The following is an 18713-nucleotide window of genomic DNA, read 5'->3' as shown; positions in this document are numbered from 1 at the left end:
ACTAATTCACCAGGTCGCAGAGGGGTTTACCCTGTTCAGCTGTAGCACACAGGTTTAAGTGTCGGAGTGCAACTGTGGAAGAGGTTTAAGTGATGCTGCTTTCACTTAGTTCTAAATTAGCTCAAAACATGGACTCTCTTTTGTATTTTTTTATCACTTTGATGCCTGCTATTAAAAGGAGCAGTTCCACGTTTTCTGGAATAAGGAGACCGATGCTACATGTATATCAGTGTTTGCTCATTACCTCAGATATTTCAGTTTATATGCAAAAGCATATGCCAACAACATATATGAGGTAGCTACATGTCAGCAAGTCAACTTTAGTTACATTGTCCTAAATCACAGTTATGTCTTCTCCAAAGAACTGAAAGATATGATTCTGTAGGTAAGAGAAGGCGGGAAGTGCAGCGAAATCCAACATAAAGAAAAAGAATGACAAAGGAAAAGTACACAAGTAGTAACAAAAAATGTACTGGGAGCTTTAACACTTATAAGATCGAGCGTTATAAATGTTATTTATATTTCAGCACAAAGTTTTCTGTTAAAAAACGTATAACTGCTGCTATTAACCACATATTTCCAATTAAAATATCTAATGGGCCACTTCATCCAAGTCATTATGCAAAATTATATCAGCTAATTATCAAAGGGGTAAAGTTAAATAATCTATATACAACTAAAAATACTGGAGATGCATGTTTTCAACAACTGGATTTTCCCATTTTTCTCATTTTGTGCAGTGAAACAAACAAATCCTGATCACAACTAATTCATCGACTCATAAATTGTGTCATGTGAAAAAGAAATTCTAAGATTTTATGTATCAAGACATAATAATAATTTATCTAGTCCATACTAGGTTTAAAATATGGTTCAACCTCAGACGAACACATAACTTAAAACACTGTGTTGACATGTGTTCACAATTCCACACAACCGATACCTGTTCAGTTGTACCATCATGAATTTTAACATTTAACATTCTACCTGAGGCCTGTAGAGTCTGAGCACGACCTCGGGGTGTGTTTCCGGGGACGCCCACTCCTGGGAAGTTTGGCAGCTGTCTTGAATGTTTTCCACTTGTGAAAATTCTTTTTTACTGTAAAATTATGGAAATTCTACTGTTAAATTGTACAGAAAAGTCCCTATAACCCTGCTCAGACCTCCTTACGATCAGTTAATCAGAGGTATTTGATTCACCCTCTTAATTTCTATGCGCGCAGTAACGGTATACTATAATATGTCATTTATCATTGTTCACCCAGACACATAAAATCTAAAAATCAAAAGAGGATGTACTTTCCTTTTTATGTGACTGTGACTATTTAAAACACCGGACGGACACGAGGACTACAAAACTGATGACACACAACAAATAAACGGCGCCCTCTGCCATCAGTAAACGGCAGTCAACAAGGCGAATATCAGCCGATGCCGATGTTCTGTTGATAAGTCGGTGCAGTAAATACCTGACTGCGCACCACAACACAGCATCAATACTGCAATAAAACTAAGCTAATTACTGTCAGCAGCTCAGTACAGTCCTATTAGTTGCTTTGTAAAGTGTGCACTTTGTGCCTCATGTATCTAGTTTTTATCTTTGATTTTTATGCCCTTTTTTATCACCATATTCTGCATTCCATTACAATAAACTACAATTTACTGCCGTGATGAGCCACATTTGCTGTTTTTTGCAAACACAATTATCGACACTCAGGGGTCCAATTTAAAAAATTAAAAAAAAAAACAGCTTTTGTGCTGGAAACTGAGTTTTGACTAATATGTGCAGATTATAATTGTCTGTAAGCAGCTTAGAATGGCTATGAAAGCATTTGTAGACCAGTAAACAGAACTGTTATCTCTAAATTTGTCTTCCAGTATTAACATCAATTTTTTTTAATGGAAGTCGAGAATTTGCACTGATAGAATTAGTCAGGTTTAATTGTGCATTTCCTTACTGTGGATGATTTCATCTTGCATCAGATTTTCAAGTAAGCTAGCAAACAAGGAGGCTCACTCAACAGTTCAAAAAAAGTAGAATAATTGGAAGGAAACTGTTTCCAAATATCAATATACCCGACAGCTCTTTTGTTATTCTCTTTGCAGCATGATGAAAGGGCAATCCTCTAAATCGTTTTCTAGCTGTTGTTTCAGTGTCACACATCTGTCACAGTTCGGGGCTGAAAATGGATCAGATCCACGTCTGCTTTGGACTCCAGCCAACGTCACAACAGTATCAATAATAAAAGGACGTTTTTTCTGTTGCAGTCAATAGGGAGAGTAACACAACACATACATGCGACGCACACACCTGGTCCTCGGTGTGGACCTTGGCTCTTGGTGGACTTTTTTGCTGACAGGAGCGCTTCCTCCCAGACGTTTCAAATCAGCATTTGGCTTTGCAATTAGCATATGTAAGTGCATTAGCATAGCGGCCAGCAGTATGCAGACACTCTGCAAAGCCGTTTGATAATTGAAGTCTGTGTGATGCCACGGTGCTCTGTGCGTTAGGGTTAGTGTGTGTGTGTGTGTGTGTGTGTGTGTGTGTGTGACAGATGGTTTGGAGGAGACATGAGTCTCTACTGAGCGATACTGGAAGCTACAGAGCAGAAGAAAGAGCTGCAGAGCTGGTCGGGGACTAGTTACATGTGTGCTGTTTTGACTGCCTCTTAAACAGCCTCTTTTACTGCACCAGTATTGGGACAGTTTAGCTTTATTACACCATTCCTGCAACCGAAGATGCATTGTGAAGCTGCTTACTGTAAAGTTTTCAAAACTACTTAAATTTAAATAATATCCTGCTGTCAGCAAAATTATTGAGCATTTTGATTGCTGTTTGACAAAAAATCTAAAGAAATTGTACTCCCAGCCCCACTTTTGAAAGAGGTTATTGCTAATTTACCTTCAATACTTGATCTACTGTGTGTGTGTGTGTGTGTGTGTGTGTGTGTGTGTGTGTGTGTGTGTGTGTGTGTGTGTGTGTGTGTGTGTGTGTGTGTAGATAACAAAGACTGTGGATGTGCACATTTCTATTTGAAATCTTTCTCTTGCTTCCTGTGTCCTGTTGCGCCATCCTTACTCCTCACTTGTGTGTGTGTATGTGTACAAAACCACAAACTTTGCAAAGTCGCATTAAATTTACTCATTAGCATAAATAAATAAATATGGTTAATGACATGTATGGCTTTTACACTTCCAATTAATAACCATATTGACTGCAAGTTCTTTACCCATTAAAATGTATCCTAAGACACGAGTTGTACATCCACCCTCTGGAACTAGATCTAGACTGTTGTGGATTATACATTTTTGATCAGAATCTTATAAAATGGAGATATGATCCCAGTATTATTATGACAAACCTAAGCCATGTTTAGGCATGCCAGGATGGGATTCTCCTTCGGCTGTAGACTAGTACTACACATCGTGCTCTTAGAACCATGATGGAGGTGACAGTTGTCATCTCTGCAGACACTGACAGTTCTTTGTGACTTTCTCAAACCCGGTTCAGCGCACATCTGCAGCCGTGACCTCATTTATTCTCGGAGTTTTACACATCGTCTTCAGCCGAGGCTGCCTCGCAGCCATCAGGATCAAAGAGCGATTGGTAGTAGTGAGCCAGTCATCTTTTACTGAGCTCTGAAGGTGTGTGCGGCACAGAGAGAGAGAGAAAAAAAACGCACGAGTGGTGGGAGGCTTGCTTTAACTCATCTTTCTGCTTTGGTGCTTTCACACCTTTCATCTCGTACCTCTTTTTTACCTCTTTTTTTCCCCTTTCCACCTCCTCCTTCACCATCCAGCCCTATTTCCATTCCTCTCTTCTCCACTCCCACTTTCTGGCCAATAACTCTCCTCTCTTGAGATCTTATCTCTCTATCCTCTTGCTTAACTTTTCCCGCTAAAATGCCCTCCGACGTCCATGAAATCTGTGTGTCATTCAGTTAAAAGCAACAATCCTCATCCTTTTCCTTTTTACAAGATAAATTGATTCATCTTTTACCACTTACCTGCATCTGGGTTGCAGGGCCAAACGTCTAATCATGTCCACACCCCCTGTATGTCCTAGTTCTATCCTGGGGTTTCCTCTAAGTTCGACATGTTTGAAACGCCTGAGCTTTCGATGTGGAGTAGTTGTTAAGTTCCTACCAAATGACTGAGCTTCAAACCAAGAAGCCCTTTGGAGGAAACTCATTTCTGCTGCTTGAATCCACAATATTATTATTTTTTTGGTCACTACCCAGATATTTTGGCCACGCTCAACTCTGTCTTCACCATTACTGCATTAATTAGTGAACTGCATATTCCTAACTTGTGATTAAAATTTAGGGCAGAACTCATGATTTAACGGCTGAGAACCATGTCCTTAGACTTGGAGGTGCTAATTCTGGGGACTGGGTTCCAGTTAAAGTCAGTTGCATCTGCTTCTGGCTCACTTAAACTAGCTTTAGAAACTCGCACAGTGTTGGAGGAAAGCCAAGTTCACATGTTAGTTGTCTCTGCTTGTCATACAGTTTAACACATGTGTAATTTAAAACTAGTGCTGTGATTACAGCTTACAAAGGTTACCAAAATTCACCTGCCAAACTCAAAAACACCCACCGTGGGTCAGTGGCTTTACTGACATTTTCAATGAGTGACTGTAGAACTGAGACACCCGAAACACTCAAGTTTCATCAGAAAATGTCATCTTTTCCTCTTTAAAAAAACAACACATGCAACTGTTAAAAATGCAGTGTTAATGAAATGACACCGCAGAAAGAAAAAGATGTATTTCCAGATGTAGCCGAGTTATCCTCAGACTGGCTGTAAAAGTCTAAATATATGTGGTGTGATCGTGACGGTACTGTAGGTTTTGTTAGTGTGAGACTCTATTTGGCATTTCATGTAGTTTTTTCATCAGTAATAAAACACTTGTAACTAGTTGAGACTGACACATGAATTAGTTCTGGCGCGAGAACAACAGGCTTTCATTTTTGAAGTAAATGGAGAGCAGTCACTTTTGGGCCATTCAGAATTTCTGACTCTGAAATGCAATTCCAAAGTGACAGACAGCGAATAAAGCAGGGAGCCTGAATTTGAAATGGAACAGAAGGCCGTAGAATCCGAGATAATGAGAACAGGGTGAGGAAAAACATCATGAATGAAATTCAAACACAATGAGAAAGCAATGCATTTTAAAACGTGTGCAGATGCATTTATATGTGGTGAGGTAGAGCTTTTAGGTAGTTTCTACAAGTGTTGATTTAGTCTCCATGTGTCTCTACTGTGTGTGTGTGTGTGTGTGTGTGTTAGTAGGTCTGCATGAATAAAGGCTGTTTGGAGATCAGCAGCAGTTCTGATGCTCTGACAATGAAGATAGGATTCCTGTTTGAAATAATCTACCAGCTGTTCTACCCTCCACACACACACACACACACACGCACACGTCTACACCTACACACACACAGCTTCTTACAAAGTGGATCATCAAAGAATCAAAGGCAGTCAATGTTTGAATTAGCCCTCTGTTCTTCATTCAGCCTGTGCCTCTTTGTAGTGTTTCTGATAGTAGACCATCACAGCCTATATTGCGTGCAGCTGTGATGAGTTACGCTCTCGATGTGAATCATTCTATGTTGCATGTTTTGTTTTGGGGGTTTTTTTGTGAGGTGGATGTCTCCTGGTGTGGAAGAAAAAGTGAGTGAAAGAGTGAGAGATGGAGACAGCTGAGGGAAGTGAAAGCAAGATTAAAGAGCAGAAGCAAAGAGCTGAATGAAAGACACTGGGAGAAGGAAAAGGTAGAGGGAAATGGGGTAGGGTGGGTTCACGCGCCTGTGTGTGTGTGTGTGTGGTACACAAGTATGCAGCCACAAGAAAGGTTTCCTGCATTATAATGTTGCAGAATGCTAATCCACTGAAATGAAAAGTACACACATACATCACCTAACGGGAAGGCGGTGACTGAAGCGAAAGAACATTGTCTCTGTTTTTGACTCTGTATGTTTTGTGTATTAACGCTGCTGTTGTGTCTTTGCCTTCCCTATCCTCACCATCACTTTCACTTTGCTTTTTTATTGGTTTTCATCTTCTCCCATAATATAACTTCCCCATCCCACCACTCTTATGTGTCTTTTTATGTCCCACACTGTTTCTTTAACACATTTATTCTTATTCCTTATGTTATGTTTCCTTTACAACCATCACCTTTATTTTCTTTCTTTCTATTTTTTTTTAACCACCATCTCTTCAACAACCCCTCTTGCCCTCCTTCTGCCTCCTTCTGCTTCCGGGGACACAGAGAAAGGTAACTGCTCTTTGTGCCGTGCTCACGTGCGATCTTGCTCTTCAGCCGTTTTCTGTAATCGTTGTGTCAGGGCTCCCGCCCTTGTGTGCGATCACATTTGTCACTTCAGGCTTCAAATCAGTGGCTTTGCTTCGCCTAGAGTCACTGTTGCTCTTTACAAGACAAGTGCAGGACCGACTACTGAAAGTCTAAATCACTGGTGTCAAATCGTCAGCGAGCCAGACTGGCCACGGGCTGTTTCCTATTAAGAGTTGCATGCTGTTTTATAGCATTGTGATCCCTGAGAGAGGATACAGAAGTCATAAAAGAACCATTTGGAGTATGCGAGGCAAGGCCACTCATGCTGCTTTGGTGACCCACTGCTCAAATGTCCCTGAATGAAGTGTACTGGACACCAAACACACACACACACACACACACTAAGGCACACATCATATATTGCACTTTCCTTTGTGGCCACAATCAGAGAGCATTATCGACTTATAGTGTGTGAGCACACAATTAAGCAAAAGAGACGGGCCAGATAATGGACTCATAAACACAAAGAGCCTGTTGTGATAAATGCCAGCTGTGTTTGGCATATTTCTGTTTGTGTCTGTGGTTATTCTGAAGTGTTCAATGTATGTGTGTGCGTCTGGTGACACTCCCATCTGTTTTGGCTTCACTCTGTATTCACCGATTACTCATTTGTTTCGGTTCTAGCTGGAAACACATCCTCCTACCTTTTGTTCCTCCGCTTGTCTCACCTGTTAATGGGGAAGAGATGTGTCTTTCATCTTGTCTGTGCTTGTATGTGTGTATGTAGCATTTCCCACATGTGGCTGGTTTTCATCTGCCACCCACACTGAATAAAGTTTCTTTCTTAGCCGAGTTTCCTCCCTCAGTGTCACCCTCATACTCCTCTTTTTACGCTGCAGTGTGACACCACTGAGATGCTCTTGGCATTATGGTTATAGTTACCCTAATTCTTTTTTCTAATGTCCTCTGACATTGTGTGTGTGCTTCAAGAGAAACACACACACACACGTCTGCCTAAATATTTGCATAAGCGCAAGTGTTTGTCATTTTAGCCAATGTTGGCAACTGCCACCTCCAGTTCAGGAATGAATATGAACCATAGACTGTATATAAAAGATGGACATATTCACAGCAAGCTATTTGCTTGTCACCATCTTGGTTGTTAGACATTATAAGCAGGGTGTGGATATGACCAGCAAAGCTATGGACACTGCATGTGCATTTGGTAGCAACTAGTAAATCACAAGGTAGCCACACCGCAATGGTTTAGCATCAATTTAACACTTAGTTGAGTAATAATTTACAGAAATCATATTATACTATACTAAATTAGACTTGAATGACATCATAAATTCATCAAAAGCATGTTTACTGAAATACATTAAGAAAAATGAGTGGTAATCTGCAAAAGAATGCAGATTTAAAACACTTCCTGTAATACCTTCACTTTCCAGACCCCATAATATATGCCCATCTTTTATATACAGTTTTTGCTATGAAGAGACTGGTTCTAACGTGAATGCCTGCACAGCTCGAGGCAACATGTAAATGACACAAATAATGAAGCTGCAGTTTGTGACTCAGCTAATTAGACACAGCCCCAAAAGAAGTTCTTAGAGAAGAGGTAAATACATCATGATGCAAAATGGGCATAATAATGTTGCTGTCATTTGTGGATTTTAGTTCTTGTGCGTGTTCTCTTTTCTAGCCCCTTTTTTACATCGCTGAACAGAAGATAAAGCAAACAGGTGCAGGGAGAGGGCTGAGAAGGTTTTGTTTGAGAACCGAGGACAGGTCCAAGGACAAGCATCACCTCCTAACAACACAGAAGAGGGAAAAGATGTAAAACCCAGTTCAGTAAAAAGCTGTTGTTACCAATGAGAGAAAACAATTGGTTGAAACACTGTGTTAGATGTGGCAAGTAATCCAAATATATTCACACTGTAGATGAGGATAAAATTGAACCCAAGAAACAACAAAACAAAAACGGCTAAAGGAACTGCAATATACAAATTAGCGATCATGAATCCATATTGTCCCTGAGCTAAGTGGCTGTAGGGGGATGTGTGAAGCCCTTAAAGAGTGTTTGATCACAATATTCAACCATTTTCAAACATGGATCTCCAAGGAATAATACCAGGCACCTTTAAGAAAAAAAATATAATCTATTTGATAAAAATCCATCTTGCAGGAGCTATTAGGTGCATTAAACCTAAGTGGATAAAACCTTACTCTCCTGCATACAAATATCTGGAATTAATACACATTAGACTGAAATATCACTGCAGCAAAAATGTAAATAAACAAAAAGATGGAATCATGTGAAATTAATTCAGTGATTTAGCATCCCACGGCTTATTTCTTTTCCCTAATGGCTTTGTTGCTCACCTCAAGATATGTGCCTCAATTTTCTGGATGCGCCTTCCTTTTTCATTTCATTATCTTGTCCTACTTTTTTAAATGTTGTCCTTTGTCTTCTAATCATAAATGTTAGAGAGCATCTGTAAAAAAGCTTAAAAGATTTTTAAATACTGTCCCTTTAACAAGAGTTTGGTTCAACTGCTTTTAGGGTGCCTTGAGATAAACTTTGAGTGTCACATCTGCATGTGTCTTCTGTCTGTGCTTCAGGGATTTTGCCTATGTGGCCAGAGACAAAAACACACGGGTGCTGAAGTGCCACGTGTTCCGATGTGATACCCCTGCCGCAGCCATCGCCACAAGTCTCCACGAAATCTGTTCCAAGGTTTGTATCATAACCATCTCCAGCTCTGAAACAAGCTAGGGAGTTTTGATCAGCTCTGATGTTATAAAAGGGGGGAGGGGTCATTATAAAAACCCTGTATCTTAGATGATGTTCGCACATGCATGTTCCAGTGCCCTGATAAGATTTCTGATTTCTCTTCCCGAGAAGTAGGGCTGTGAGGAGAGATAGCAGAAAGCCTTTACAGCGAGATGATAAGATTGCAGTTGCAGAGTATGTGCAGTGCTAGTTTTCAATATATGTCCCTAAAGTGTGGGATGGGAATGGACATTTTTTTATGGACATTTTGGTCCATAAAAGAGTGATAAATACCTCAGCTATACCTAATCAAAACCTAACATAGGTCCTGCTCTTAGCCTACTCCATGGATGCTAATGTTTACATGTACAAACGCAGAAACTTAACTCATCCTCTAGAACGTGCGCTGCATGCAACCACAGTGGCCAAGGTTTGACCTGCTTGCTTGCTGCTTGCCACTATGTCAGTAAAACAAAGTAAAAAGGCCAAAAAATAAATATTAAAAAAGAACAACCTGCTGATAACTGTCATAGTCATAACGACATAAACATCCATCATCACAGAATACAGTTCTGAAACTTTATAGAGCTCTAAATTCTCTTTTTATATCATACTTTTAGCTCGGAGGGTAAATAAGTGACTCCTCATACCTTTCAGCTGCCAGCATAGCTGTTTCACTAACAGGGCACCAAGTGCAAGTGTGTCCCAAGCCAACTAGAAAGAAGTATAATAAGAACAACTGCGCATCTGTGATGTCCAAAGGTGTCCATGTGCTCATCCACAAGGGAGTGTATGGTGGGAGAGTAGTGTGTTACCTTGCAATGTGTACTGCAGTGTAATGCATAAAGAGCAAATACTATTTTCAACACTAACACAGCACTTTTCCTACTCAGTGACATAGTTCACTTGTTTAGAGACTTTAGATTTCACACTGACACACACACTGACTCATAATGTTTTATGTACAAAGACAAATCAGTGTGTCCTCAGGCCAGCGCTGACCTTGTGAAGAATGACTGTACCCGGAACAACAGATCTACTCCCTTTGAGGCACATCGACCCATTTAGAGAGAAGATTTAATTTCTTTTTATCTCGAACCCCAAACCGAAGGAAGAGTGTGCGTCAGTGCATCTGGATGTGACCATGACTCTTCGCACCTTTACGCCACCTATTTTAAACACAGTGGTAGTTTTCTCTTTACTGCAGGGGAAAAACTTGGTGACCTGAGCCTTGCAGCTGCACAGCACGCTGAATGGCCCTCCTTTGTGTGTGTGTGTGTGAGGGTGGGAGTGAGTGTGCCTTCTTGCATGTTCCCCTGTGAGCAGAGTTGCAGACTCACCACAGACTTTGATTAATGACACCTCCAATTAATCAAGTATCTGTAGCAGGAAAAGAGTGCAGCAGCTCGAGTGCAGGGACCATGCAAAATATTCAACACTCTTTAAAGAGTGTGTCCACTGCAGCACAAGAGAAAGCAAGAAAATAGAGAGAAAAGACCATTCTTTAAGTGCAGAACTGAAGTATAATTGGGAAAGAAGTAACAGGTGATGTCACTGAGAAGACCAAAACAGCTGATACATATAACTCATGTAAAATACTGATTTCAAAAATCCGACATTGCGGATTTCTCCATTATGTTTTAACTTAGGTTTTTTTTCCAAAATCAATATTCTGCACTATTATTTCATGTGACGTCTTTCATTGCAATCAAATGAGCACTGCAGTCTACTTGGATTCTGTCCCACACACCCTGGCTTACCTAAATATTCAGAATAGTGCACCAAATATAAGGCTGAAAATAGTCCTTTGCGAATAGCATTCTTACTCCTTTTGCTAAAAAATTTGGCTGCTTCATTGTTTTATGAGATTTTTTTTTACCTTTTGAAGGACATGAAACTGCATATTTGTAGCCTGTTTTTTAAGGAGTCATGGTACATTGTCAGCACAGACTGTATATAAAAGAAGGACGTTGCAAAGGTGAAGCTAATGCAGAAACAAATGCATTTTTAAAATCTTTCAAATAGTCAAAGCTTTACTTACTTTATGAGCTTAGTGAACTTATTCTCATTTAATTTATCTCAGCTGGTGGTTTCAAATTTATTTGTCACAGCATGATGTTCATTTTATGGTTTATGATCACATTTAGAATAAAAAAATAAATATGATTTAGGGAGTGGTTACCTTCTGATTGACTGTTAGCTACAATATGAGTAAGAAATGCTTCTTATCTTTTTCCATTGAGATCACCCCTTTGCTTTTGATGTTAACAAGTCTTCACAAACTGATCGGCAAAAACATGATGGTTACAGCCATCTTTATTATACAGTCTTTGGTAGAAACACTCATTTACTGCTAGTACTAACTAATACCCAGTCTGTTGCTGGTGTGTTTAAGCTGTAAATCGTTGATAAAAATAGATTTGTCAGATGATCTTTTTTTTTTTTGCAGTCCTCTTGTGTTCCCTTTTTTCAAATTCCTCTTTTTTCCTTTGCACTCTGTTCCTCTCACCCTGTTTTCACCCAAACACTCTTCAATTTTTCTCTCCTCGTTAGATCATGGCTGAGAGGAAAAGTGCCAAGGCTGCAGCTGGCAGCTCCTCCCAGAACGGCTCCAACGTACCCATGCAAGGTACATGCATGCACAGTCATGTGTTTATCACTTCAGAGGACATTAGAAAAAAGAATTAGGGTAACTATAACCATAATGCCAAGAACTTCAACATAAGCATTACATGATAAGGATTTTTTTATCCTTAGAAGAGAGAAAAACACATGACTTTATGTAACTCTCTAAGGAGATTTATGTGCATTTGGAATTGTAAGCTTATCATTTGTCTTATAGCATTTATCCACATCTGAAACCACATATATGCTTCTTAAAAGATGGCCTCACTGCCTGAGAATCAGCTGTGAACATTTGTTAAAAGAAAAGACAGCAGTGTTAGGTTCACTTACATTCACATAACGCTGACACCAGAATAACTCCTCGCCATAAACTCCTCACTCAACAGAGCTTTATCCTCACAATAATTCTATTCACTGTTTTCCATTTCACTAATTCCCACTGCTTGTTCCTTTTAGTCCCAAATAATTATAGGAAGACAGCAGAAAAAGCCACGACACAATTCATCCTTTGCTATAACTTCAGCTGCCATGCGTATCTGCTGAGCATGAGGGTTGGGGGGGATGCTCTGACATCAGAATATAAAAGAACTATATCGGCTCTTCACTTGCAGAGGCAGTCGACCTCATTAAAACCCAATTAGTGTTTCTTTGAGGCGAGGCCTGGTACTCCACAGCTCCCATCCCAAACCCAGGATCAAAGAACTTCATGGTGGAAGATCCCTCACATCTTTTGTAGCTGTAACTTGCGTGAACTCATAGATTGAACTCATACACTTTTCATTAAAAATGTTGTTACAGTGTAAGGTGTTGCCCTTGAAATGGATAGAACGGCCTGTTAGCTTGAAAACTTGGCTGGGTTTTTATTTTTCCTTCTTTGTGTGGAACAGTTTTGGCCTGGATTAGATCTCTTTTTTGGGTAGCTGGTAGCGCATAATCCTGTGTTGGGACACAATTGAGGAGATTAACACCAAATGATTTGGGATGAGCACCAGCACTAGGATAATCACATCTGTGTTCTCATCGGATCAGGCCTGTCTGAGCTCTGCTTTAAAACAGAATTAATGTAAGAAAACTCTTTCATAATTCATTGTTCGTGTAAGTACAGTTCGGAAAGCTTTAGCGCCCTGAAAAGGTGAGACAACGTAAGCGTATGTAAATCTATATACTCAGATTTCTGAATTACTACCTTCCCATGTTATCTGATTCCTATTGTAATTAAGTTGCTTGTGTCCATGATGTCACTGTTGGCTTTGGCTTCAGGTGCAAGAACCCTCAACTCTGAACACATCAATTTGGCTTAGTATGGTCCCATGTAACCAAAGGCCATTAAAACACTATTTTTTTTATTGTTACTATACTGTGCAAAACGTCAGAGTCAGCACTCATTTCTTTATGTTGCTTCCAAGTAGCCAGTAGTGGCTTTTTTGTAGTTTTTTAAAAGCAGTCTTCAGCAGTAGTTTTCCAGGTTTTTGTGAAGGTTTTCTTTGAACATCGGCTGCTTTTTCACTCATTTTCAGAGGAATGTTTTTGTTTATTGAATCGTTCAAGTATAAACTAAAAACATAAAATACAACAAACTCCATGGGTGAACCAGTGTTGCTTCTACATATAAAGAACCGATTTTAAATTATATCTTTAGGCACTTTGTTTCTAGCAGCCTGTCATAAAAGTTTCTATTTCAATTCAGTGTTATGTATATAGCGCAACAACGCCTCAAGGAGACCACTTTATGTTGTATTTTAAATACCCTAAAATAATAGAGAGAAAACCCAAGTAATCAGACAACCACTTACGACCTAGCTAGCACGTGGTGACAGTGGGAAAGATGAACTCCCTTTTAACAGGAAGAAACCTCCAGCAGAACTAGGCTCATGGAAGAGCAGCCTTCTGTTGCAAGCTATTGAGGGTGAGGGGAGGAAGACAGGACAAAATACATACTGTGGAAGAGACCTAGAGATTAATAATAATTGATGAATAAATTCAGAGTGGTGTATAAACATGTAATAAGTGAAAAAAGGGGAATGAAGAAGAAAAACACTCAGTGGAAGACCCAACAGCCTAGACCTATTACAGCATAACTAAGGGATTCAGTGTGTCTGTCTCCTGAATCCAAACTGGGAGTTGGTTCTATTCAATTCAATTCAATTCAATTTTATTTATATAGTGCCAAATCACAACAAAAGTCGCCTCAAAGCGCTTCATAGATACAGAGAAAAACCCAACAATCATATGACCCCCTATGAGCAAGCACTTTGGCGACAGTGGGAAGGAAAAACTCCCTTTTAACAGGAAGAAACCTCCGGCAGAACCAGGCTCAGGGAGGGGCGGCCATCTGCTGCGACTGGTTGGGGTGAGAGAAGGAAGACAGGATAAAAGACATGCTGTGGAAGAGAGACAGAGGTTAATAACAGATATGATTCAATGCAGAGAGGTCTATTAATACATAGTGAGTGAGAAAGGTGACTGGAAAGGAAAAACTCAATGCATCATGGGAATCCCCCGGCAGCCTACGTCTATTGCAGCATAACTAAGGGAGGATTCAGGGTCACCTGGTCCAGCCCTAACTATATGCTTTAGCAAAAAGGAAAGTTTTAAGCCTAATCTTAAAAGTAGAAATAGCGTCTGTCTCCCGAATCCAAACTGGAAGCTGGTTCCACAGAAGAGGGGCCTGAAAACTGAAGGTTCTCCCTCCCATTCTACATTTAAATACTCTAGGAACCACAAGTAAGCCTGCAGGCTGAGAGTGAAGTGCTCTATTGGGGTGATATGCTGATGAGGTCTTTAAGATAAGATGGGGCCTGATTATGCAAGAATTTTTATGTGAGAAGCAAATTAAATTCACACATCATTTCTTCCCATTTCTTGAGTTGAATCTGTGAAAAATGCCAAAAATAATATGGTTTGACAGGCATAAAATAGTACGTTTGCACCAACATGATTCCCAAAGAGCTATTAGCTGAAAACTTTGCATATCTTTGCATGATGTACATCTCCTTAAAATAGAGGAAACTGGACAAGTGGAGAACAAAAAAAAGAAGTGACGTGTACGTGAAAATCATCTCATTAAGCGAAATATCTAACAAAGACATGACACAGGACTGTGTAAAACACAATGCAGGCTATTTTATCCATAAATGTTGGAGCTCCTCTTGGAGATCTGATGCAATTCTGAACGTATGAGTAGTATCGTCAGATTATTGATCATGCAATACTATGTGGAAAGTCTCTGACAATGGCATAATTTTTTAGCACGATAATGATAAAAGCACACTATCATTGCAGTAAAGGCATAACTGGAAAACACACAATGAGCATTATCAGTCATGGAGTTGCTTCCCCAGATCATCAGTGTGGGAGCACCTTGATAGAGAACAGAACAAAAGGCAGCCAAAATCCTAAGAAGAGCTTTGAATGTCCTTTAAAACAGCGGTCCCCAACCCCCGGGCCTCGGACCGGTACCGGTCCGTGAGTCGTTTGGTACCGGGCCGCGAGAGTTGAGGCTCAGGTGTGAAATGTATGGTTTTCAGGGTTTTTATTGGTTTTCAGTGTTATTTTGTTCTCGTTTTTATCGTTAACTCTGTTTTCCTGGGTCTTTTCACGTGTGTTCTGAATAAATCTTCTTTTTTTCGGTACTGGTACTGGTTTTATTTTGTTGTATTTATCCGCGACACCTTAAAGGCCTGTCCGTGAAAATATTGTCGGGCATAAACCGGTCCATGGCGCAAAAAAGGTTGGGGACCGCTGCTTTAAAAAGCCTGGATAATTATTTCTGAAGACTACTTACAGAAATTAGAAGGAATCTTCCCAAAGAGAATTCAGACTGTGTAGAAATATAAAGGTGCTCTTACCAAATATTGACTTTTAAGCCAGTTAGTATTGTACAGAGTCTGTTTTTGCCTGTTATACTGTACTTTCATGTATGTTTTCAAATATTTTCCTTTTTCCTGGCAAAATATAAAGGAATGAGGGCTGTCTCAAGACTTTTGTACAGTACTGCACATTAAAGCCTCTGTGTGTACAAATTTAAACCCCTGACAGTCAAAGAGTTTTCCATAACTTTTAAAGCTAATTACACACATTATTAGATAGATGATGCAAACATTTGTGCCAACTGAGATGCAGGTGATACAACAACTTTGCGTACAACACTATTTTCTGCCTAAAGGCGATCATATAAGCAGGCAAAGCTGTGTTTTCATAGGGAAACCACTCCAGCTCTCTTAAGCTTACATGCTTCTGTGTTTTTTGTGCTCTAATCATGTGAACAGTGCCCCAGTATATTAAAATATTCAGCAGTGTTTGTTTATTTCTGCACTTTAAGCCAATTATCGTGTGTGGACTACTCTTTTGAAAATTTGCTTTAGATGTTGTCATGTGATTAAATCTCTTGGGGGCAATCTGTGTGTGTGTGTGAATGTTAAAATTTGTGTTTCTCTCTGCAGAGTTTCCCATGCCAAAGACCGAGTTGGTGCAAAAGTTTCATGTGCACTATTTGGGGATGACGTCTGTGTCTCGACCTATAGGTAAACTCAAACCCACACTGGAAGACCTCGTGTAGTAGATTCTTAGATCCTGAACTGAGACTCTCCTGTGTTATGTCACCAGGTATGGACATCATAAATGGCGCCATAGACAGCCTCGTGTCCTCTACAGGCAAAGAGGACTGGACTCCTGTCATACTGAGCATCGCTGATACCACGGTGGCAGTCATCAAAGAAAAGGCGAGGGAATATTTGTTGTGAATGTACTTGTCAGGCAGAGAGCAAAGTCTAACTGTCCTCTTTCATGACTGCGCAGGAGGAGGAAGAGGAGGCACTGGTGGAGTGTCGTGTCCGTTTTCTGTCCTTCATGGGCGTGGGACGGGATATTCATTCATTTGCCTTCATTATGGACACTGGAAGCCAGCATTTCCAGTGTCACGTGTTCTGGTGTGAACCCAATGCAGGCAGTGTATCCGAGGCTGTCCAGGCAGCTTGTGTGGTAAGCACTAAAACTGAAGTGTAAAAGTGTATGTGTTGGATTTTATTGCAGCTAGTTTCACATTTTTTTTCTTCTTTGTTTAGCACTTTTGACATTGGTTGGAATATTTCCAACACTTACTCACAAAAACCTTTCCCTTCTCCTTCTCAGCTTCGGTACCAGAAGTGCCTGGTAGCACGGCCGCCCTCCCAGCGTGCTGGCTCTTCCTCCTCGCCGTCCGCAGACTCAGTGACCCGGCGGGTGACCACTAGCGTGAAACGCGGCGTCCAGTCTCTCATAGACACTCTGAAACCCAAGAAACAGCCATCAGAACTCCCCCAGCAATGACCGTCACCTCTGACCACTGCACCCCTCCCCAGCCTGGAAGCCACTCACACTTTCGCCACAATAGCACTTAATCAGTACCAGCCATGGTAACCAACGATGTACATACAGTATAACAAACATCAACACAGATTAAAGGAAAGAAAAACCATTCTTGAAAATGCCTGACGATTTAAAAAAAAAAAGAAAAAAGAAAATTCACCTGTTTTGTGTGAAAGAAGGGAAAAGCTGGCGTCAACTGTTGAACTTTGACGCTACTTTGTCCACGTGGAACATAATTCCTCCTGTATGTGGATTTCTGAGACAGATGGATTACTCGATCGCGCATCATACAGACAGGATACGGGATTACCGAGAAGATGAAAACAAAAATCACATTTCTATTTACAGACTAGTAACGGAAGCCCTCGCCGATTTTTCTTTCCACTTCTGTCTCCTTCTGAACTCAACTGGATGAGCTGCTGTAGCCTCCCAGGACTGTGGTCACGGATATCTGACAGATGAATGAGAAAAGCACCAAGATCCTGCAGCTGGCAGCTGCCCACCAAATGGCATAAAAATGTTTCAATAGTTTCGATGAATGAGAAACTTCCAAAAAAAAAAAAAAGAAAGAAAAAGGCAAAAACTTACCATCTCCTTTAACGACGAATGAAGTGATTGTAATAATCGAGCATATGTAAATGATTGTATGGGGGAAGAGACAATTTAGGGTATAAAGCTTGTGGATATTAGAGTGACATAAGATTTTGGTGACTAAAATAATGAGACAGAAGCGGAGTTTGATTTTGCATGTTTTCTTGATGGGGTTTGTTTTATCTTGATGATTTGGGAAGACCAAAAAAAAAGAAAAATAGATGCTATCAGCACAATTCATTTCCACTTGACCATAACTGGATTTACACACTGGCACAAAAAGAAAATAATAAAAATAATCCGGCCTTTTACCAAACATAATTAAAAGCTTGCTTTCTGCCTAATTTACAACACACAAATAAGGATTGTATTTTAATGAGTTTTAACGAATGGGTCCATCAGCAAAAGAAAGTTTTCAATGTGCTAAAAATCAGTTAAGATTGTAGTTTTTTTCCTGCATACATTATCGAAAAGGAATGTAACATTGCTTCTTTTCAACTTAAATTCCTCAGGAAACTTTACCACATATACCTAAAATGTATGTAGAAGCAAGAAGCTCCGCTCGACTTGGCAGATGTGAAGCGTGTTCATGTTGCTGGACACCAAAAAAGATCAGATTTGTGCCATAAGCTGAGGAGAAATTCAGTAAATCCAGCCAGTGTCCTCCCACTCACAAACAAATATTCACACACACAAATATGCACTCATAGCAGTAAAAAAAAAAAAAAAAAAAAGAGAGAGAGAGAGAGAGAGAGTGTCAGCTGTCACTGCTGTCAAAAGTTTTTAACGGCGCTCCTTTGGCCCGGGGCCACCACCTGCACTCAGTGTGAACTCTGTGAATGCAGTCTGATCTAAATGAAAACCACACTAAACAAACTAGAGAGATGCTATAAATCATTTCATTTCTGCTCTTCACCCATCTCCACACCATGTAAATGTAAGCTGTTGTGACAATAAATGCATTACCAAAAGAAAAAAAAAATGTCCTTTTTAATTGTTCAGGTCAGTAGAAGTGCAGAAATATAGGCCTTCATCATGTACTGACATTGAAAGGACACGGCACAGCAATAT

The 18713-nt window shown here is 40.1% G+C and overlaps 1 protein-coding gene across 1 annotated transcript in view; it reads left to right on the top strand.

The window, feature by feature from the left end:
• apbb2a (amyloid beta precursor protein binding family B member 2a) overlaps positions 1-18624 on the top strand; it is a 37434-nt gene extending 18810 nt beyond the window's left edge. The window contains exons 9-14 of the mRNA XM_087849699.1: positions 8930-9044; positions 11634-11709; positions 16148-16228; positions 16311-16426; positions 16503-16685; positions 16836-18624. Of these exons, the coding sequence (XP_087705825.1) occupies positions 8930-9044; positions 11634-11709; positions 16148-16228; positions 16311-16426; positions 16503-16685; positions 16836-17012 (748 nt within the window). The 3' untranslated portion in view covers positions 17013-18624. The remainder of the gene's footprint in view (positions 1-8929; positions 9045-11633; positions 11710-16147; positions 16229-16310; positions 16427-16502; positions 16686-16835) is intronic.
• The last annotated feature ends 89 nt before the right edge of the window (positions 18625-18713 follow it).

This window comes from Neolamprologus brichardi, chromosome 2 (assembly GCF_056152115.1).
Source record: "Neolamprologus brichardi isolate AB-2024 chromosome 2, ASM5615211v1, whole genome shotgun sequence".
In the NCBI taxonomy this organism is placed as follows: domain Eukaryota; kingdom Metazoa; phylum Chordata; class Actinopteri; order Cichliformes; family Cichlidae; genus Neolamprologus; species Neolamprologus brichardi.
The sequence above is the reverse complement of the archived record's forward strand: the minus strand, read 5'-3'. Positions and strand labels throughout refer to the sequence as shown.